Raw genomic sequence first — 6,000 nt, forward strand, 5'->3', positions numbered from 1 at the left:
CTCCAAGACTTAGTAATGCCCCTTTCCCACTGCAGCCTTAAAACGGTATATTGCCGATTTTTGAGGGCAAAATACCGTTTAAGGCTGCAGTGGGAAAGCGCCAGAGTTGAAATACCGTTTAAAGTTAAACGGTATTTCAACCCGTTTTCAAAGCAGTGTTTTAAACGGTAATCTACCGTTTAAGAGGCAATGGGAATGCATCTTAAACGGTATTCTTAATGTAAACAGGCTACAATTCAAGCGATTGGTTGTTGCCTGTGTTGTGACACTCCCCACAACCCTGAAAAGCCCATTAAAGTCACAGACACTCATTTGTGCTGTAAAAACGTTTTGAAGAGCTAAAACGTTTTACCTGCAATGGGAATGGTACTTAAATGGCATTTAAAACTGTAATCTGCTGCAGTGGGAATGCTAAATACCGTTTAAGATTACCTGTAACTTAAAACGGGTCTGCAGTGGGAAAGCAGCATAAATGGACCCCTCGGTCCTCCTGTTGTGTAGTTTTTTTGCATCAAATGATCCTTTTGAAGCAGCTCCCGGGTATTTACAGTTATTTTTCTCTATATCAACCTATCATGTCCTTTATGTGTTTATGAATATCTCTGTGCGTGTGTCCCTGATGCATCATAAGAAAGTCCCACTGTGTGAGGGGATATGATCGTTGTGACATTTGACATTGTCTTCTGTTCCTTTGTAGGTTATTTCCCAGTATTACGCCATCTCTTCGGAAACGCACAAGTCAGAGAAGGAGCTCCTCTCTACCTTCAACAAGAAAATAAAAAACAATCCAAAATTTAGAGTGTTAAAAGAGAACGTTAAACTTGTCAACTAAAAAAAAAAAAATAGAATTGTATATATGGTCTAGATCTCGTTAACAAACTCCTAAAAGAATTATATATATATAGATATGTTAAAAAAAAAAGTTATACTGTCTGCCATCTTTTGTGTGCAATGTTGTATACTGCCATAACTGCACTGTTCAAGGAAATGTTTCTTGTTTTTGATTGCATTATATAAAGTATTTGGTATTACAGACTTTTTACACCAAGTGCCCCTGCAGAAATGTGACTTGTGCCTACACAGAGCGGTGGAAGCCATTTTGTAGACTGAATGAATGTTTATGTAAACGCACCCCATCGTTTCCATGCGCTTGATGAAATATGGTCATTAAGCTCCCTAATGATGGTGCTGGTTCTAAGTGCATTCATTGTTCAGCCCACAACATGGCTGAACCCCACTGTGTGTATGCTACTGGTGCTCTATAACCTGATATATGTGACTAAGGGCCAGATGTATCAAGCTTCAAAAAATGATAAAATGGAGAGCGATAAACAGCCAGCCAATCAGCTCCTAACTGCCATATCACTGGCTGGGTTTGAAAATTGACAGGTAGGAACTAATTGGCTGGTTATCACTCTCCACTTTGTCAGTTGGAAGCTTGATATATCTTATCTTAAATCTGAAGTATGCGTCACTGAAATGTAACTGCAGGAATTGGCCATTTTGTGTAAAACCGTTTTTAGCTAAGGAAATAGTTTAATAGTGTTTGGCTAGGATATATTCACTATTTTATTAAACACATTTTATAGTTTCACATGAAAGCTTATATCTTCAACCAAAATGAGCTGTTTTATTGTATGCACATACATTAGAAGATGGCGACGAGATTGGTTCAGCCTGTGTGTCTTACACCCTAGTTCCATTTTTTTTTTTTTATACGATTTGGTTGCTTCTCATTGTAAGGTGTTGTTAGTCATTACAGTTATATATGTTTTAATGTTATATGTCAAATATTTCCTCTGCATTTCTATATCCTGTATCGCGGAGGCAGCCATGTTTTTGGATAAAAACTATATTAAAGAAATGGAGGCTACAAATTCAGTAGACACTCTAGACCACCACTGCTTCACTGATGACACAAGATCCTAATGGATATGCAACATTTAGCTACATGTTTTTCCAAACCTCAAAATGGCCGCTACAGTATGCGCTTTTAGTGATGTCATTAGTTTGTGCTGAAGAGATGTTAATTCATTAGTACCTTTGTGCTAATAAATAAAGCAAGGCTCATGTGCATAATTAATTCTCAGCAATTGATGAACAGATACAATATTTATTATATATAACATCAATGTTAATACACTTAATAATTGTTTTTATATTTATGCGAATATATAAAACATTACCCTGTATTGGTAGATACCCGCGTGGATGAGATCTGGACGTGATCAGAGCACAGAAGCGTCTACATTGTATATGAGAACTATAGGTACAGGATATAGGTATGCACAGCCCCGCCCACACAGTGCAGGTGGATCCCGGTGGTAACCCTCATATTGGGAGAGGTAAACCTCCAGATCCGGCCTGGACACCTTTAGATCTCCGGCATTGTATTGCAGTCTAAATGTATATTGTTATACCGAACTAGGCTCTTACAAAGTCCATGTGATATCCAATACATCCATTTATAGAGACATACATTATATACTTAAGTAATGGATACAGTTTGTGTAAATTTATGCATCAATGCTTGATTGGAAAGTTGATCCATCACTCTCTCTACTTTTATTTCTAGGTTTTATACATGCGCATAAATAAGTGTATTAAGATTGATGTTCTATATAATAAATCATTTCATCCGTTCATCAATTGCTGCGAATTATCCATGCAGCCTTGCTTTATTTTTTAGTCCAGAGGTACTAGCTTTCCAGAAATGCATGTATATTACCAACGATAAAGGGGGCGATTCTGAAAGCTTGTTAAGAGATAAACTATCAACCGATCTGCTCCTAGCTGTTATTTTTCAGGATGTTTTTTTAAAAAGTCAGCTTTGGTAAAAATCCCTCGTAGTCCCTTCAGGAAACGTGCTAGCTTAAGTATGTACAATTTCCTGGACTCGACATGTGTCCATGCTTATTCAGTAACCTGCAAGAACGTTCGCTATATGAGGATTACTGTGTTATAGATGCTTTATCCGAATCTTAAGTGGGCAAGTCCTATGTAAGGATTTTATGGTGGCAATATCTCACTGTCATACAAATGTATGTACAGTATTTGTCACTGTGTGAAACTAATGTACAGTTGCAGATGTTTCAGGGCGTTGGGGAAGGAGATCGTTAATTTGGATGTATATTTTTACCATTGTTACTATGATGCCTTTTGGGCTCTGTTGTTTATACAGTAGACAATAGGACACATTTTCAATTAATGGTTACAGAAGTTTTTAATAAAATCTTGTGGAAAATCTTATACAGGTTTTTGTCTCCATAACACTAATTAAAAATAAATATTTCTGAAGTAAATATCTAACAACAATGGGATGCGGACAGGATCCTGGCAATCGGGATCATCCAGACAGTCAGAATACTAACAGTGGAATCCCAATGGTAACTATTGGCTTTAGTGTTAAGGTGTGTACACACGGTGCGATGTGGCGGCCGCCGTTATTGATTCGATATAGTCATCTGGCGGGGGGGGGGGGTAGGAGGGACCTTGAGAAGCGTGGCCCTCCTTTTGATATAGCCGATTGAAGCAGAAACAAACTTGCCTGCACAGTCTATTTCTGCTTTCGGTCCTGATACCGCACATCGGGATCGAATCTAGTTGATTTGGTGTCACATAGTGAATGATCGATCTTTAATGATGGTGGAGGGGAGTGGGAGCCAGTCAATCTGCTTAACCAAATCGTTCATCGTGCATACACATCAAACGATTTCAACACATTGCAAAGATTGGTTTAGACCTCTATTAGCGAGCGCGCGGGTAGGCGTATCAATATTGTAAGTGCGCACAGAACGATTTGAATGATTGGTTGTTCTGATCTATCAGGAACAGCCACATTGTATGCCAAATCTATCCACTTACAGTGGAGCAGGATAAATAATCACAAGTTATTTTCTGTAAATGAGGGCTTGAAGCACCAAATAAAAATATGAAGATGCAATGGAGACCAGTAACCTAGATGGGGGGGACAATGGGGCAAGATACTTTAGCACATGGGGACACGATAGGACAGGGATTGATATTGACTGAGGTTCATGGGATGATGAGGTGCTCTGTGACTAGGCAACAAGGGGCACTTTGACCAAGGAGGTTTCTCAAACCTTCTAAAGGGCACAAATGGAGCAGTTGCACATACTGTAGCAACAAATCAGATTTCACTGATCTTCTACATTTTATAAAATGATAGCTAGAACTTGGTTGCTATGGACAAGTTCTTTACTTTTGATAATTATCCTCCCCAAAAGTTTTTTATGGGGGAAGACTAAGTGACTAATGGGTATGTGGTGAAGGCTAGATGCTCTGTGGCCAAGAGGAACGAGGTGTAGGTGATGAGATGCTATCTGACCAAGAGGTACATGGCGGAGACTATATATTCTGTGCCCATGAGAGTTATTTGAGGGATATAAGGGGCAAGACGACCAAGAAACACTTTGGAGAGACTCTGTGCCCAAGGGAGACCAGGGGGAAGATAACCAAAATACATTTGGGTGGGAGAGGAGGGGCACAGGACCGAGACGTGGGAGTGAGATGAGGGGGCATGGTGACAAAGAGACACATGTGATGGACATGGGAGTGAGGGGCAAAAGAGACTTGTTAGGGAAATAAGGGACTATTTGATCGAAGGACATTGGAGGGAGACTAGGAGCTCTGGTAACCGGGAGACCAATGGGAGGGAGAGGAGGGGCACAATGACATGGAAGGGAGACAAGGGGCAAGATAACCAGAAGACACTTGGGAAGGAGATGAGGGACTCTGTGAGCAAAAGACACGGGAGGAAGACCAGGAGCTCTGTAACCGAGAGACACTTGGGAGGGAGTGGAGGGGCACGATTACCAGTAGATACATGGGATGGAGTCGAGGGGCTCTGGCCGAGAGACACATGGGACGGAGACGAGGAGCTCTGTAACCGAGAGAGACATGGAAGAGAGACAAGGGGCAAGATAACCAGAAGACACTTGGGAATTAGATGAGGGACTCTGTCAGCAAAAGACACGGGAGGAAGACCAGGAGCTCTGTAACCGAGAGACACTTGGGAGGGAGTGGAAGGGCACAATGACCAGTAGATACATGGGATGGAGTCGAGGGGCTCTGGCCGAGAGACACATGGGACGGAGACGAGGAGCTCTGTAACCGAGAGAGACATGGAGGGGAGACAAGGGGCAAGATAACCAGAAGACACTTGGGAATTAGATAAGGGACTCTGTGACCAAAAGACATGGGAGAGATGATGAGGGCACAGTGACTGGGAGACAAGTGGCGCAGTGACCAAGAGAAACATGAAGTGGGAGCCATAAATGTATTCTTCTCTCCCGTAAGAAAGTGAGAGTAGTACGGGTCATGACCATGAGTTCAGTACACCTGGCAGATGAGAAGGCTGAATTTAGCCGCCAATAAATAATAATTCGCTTATGTGGAAGTAGGTAAGAGAGGGCAACGTCTTGTAAAGAACACCATTGTTTAATATTTGTTTTCTTATGGTACTGTAACCTCCAAATTAAATCTGATACAGGAACTTTGCAAATCTTTCATAACTACTGTGCTATTATATATCATAAACAGGCGGCATCACCTAATAGCATAATCTTTAATCCTTTCTTAAATTACAAGGCTCAATACAAGTCACACAATAATCCAAAAATAATCAGTGAATGTAATGTAAACCGCACACAGTAATTGTAAAATATTTCAAGACTTGACTATTGAAATGTCTGTCCGAGCAGGCATCTCTGGCGCCTTCTACAAACAAATTCTGTTTTGTTTTCAAAGCTAAAGTCAATAGAAAATAACTTACAATAATTGTTTGGCCTTGCAGAGTAGTAAGTGTAGCACATGGCGGTATTCCACCATCCTCTTCCATACATTAACAAAGTGCACTTTTATACCCCTTTCACACCGCACTTGTTAAACGGTATATTGCCATTTTTTTCCCATTTCAAAACGTTTATGACTGCAGTGGGAAAGCACCAGAGTTGATTTACCAATTAAAGATAACCGGTA

The 6,000-nt window shown here is 40.7% G+C and overlaps 1 protein-coding gene across 2 annotated transcripts in view; it reads left to right on the forward strand.

Annotated features, from left to right (window-relative positions):
* Positions 1 to 3,249, forward strand: part of LYAR (Ly1 antibody reactive) — a 22,203-nt gene extending 18,954 nt beyond the window's left edge. For both annotated transcript variants that reach the window (XM_083157016.1, XM_083157095.1), the window contains exon 9: positions 698 to 3,249. In XM_083157016.1, the coding sequence (XP_083013142.1) occupies positions 698 to 832 (135 nt within the window). In that variant the 3' untranslated portion in view covers positions 833 to 3,249. The remainder of the gene's footprint in view (positions 1 to 697) is intronic.
* The last annotated feature ends 2,751 nt before the right edge of the window (positions 3,250 to 6,000 follow it).

Source organism: Crinia signifera, chromosome 1, assembly GCF_055691185.1.
Source record: "Crinia signifera chromosome 1, ASM5569118v1, whole genome shotgun sequence".
Classification (NCBI taxonomy): domain Eukaryota; kingdom Metazoa; phylum Chordata; class Amphibia; order Anura; family Myobatrachidae; genus Crinia; species Crinia signifera.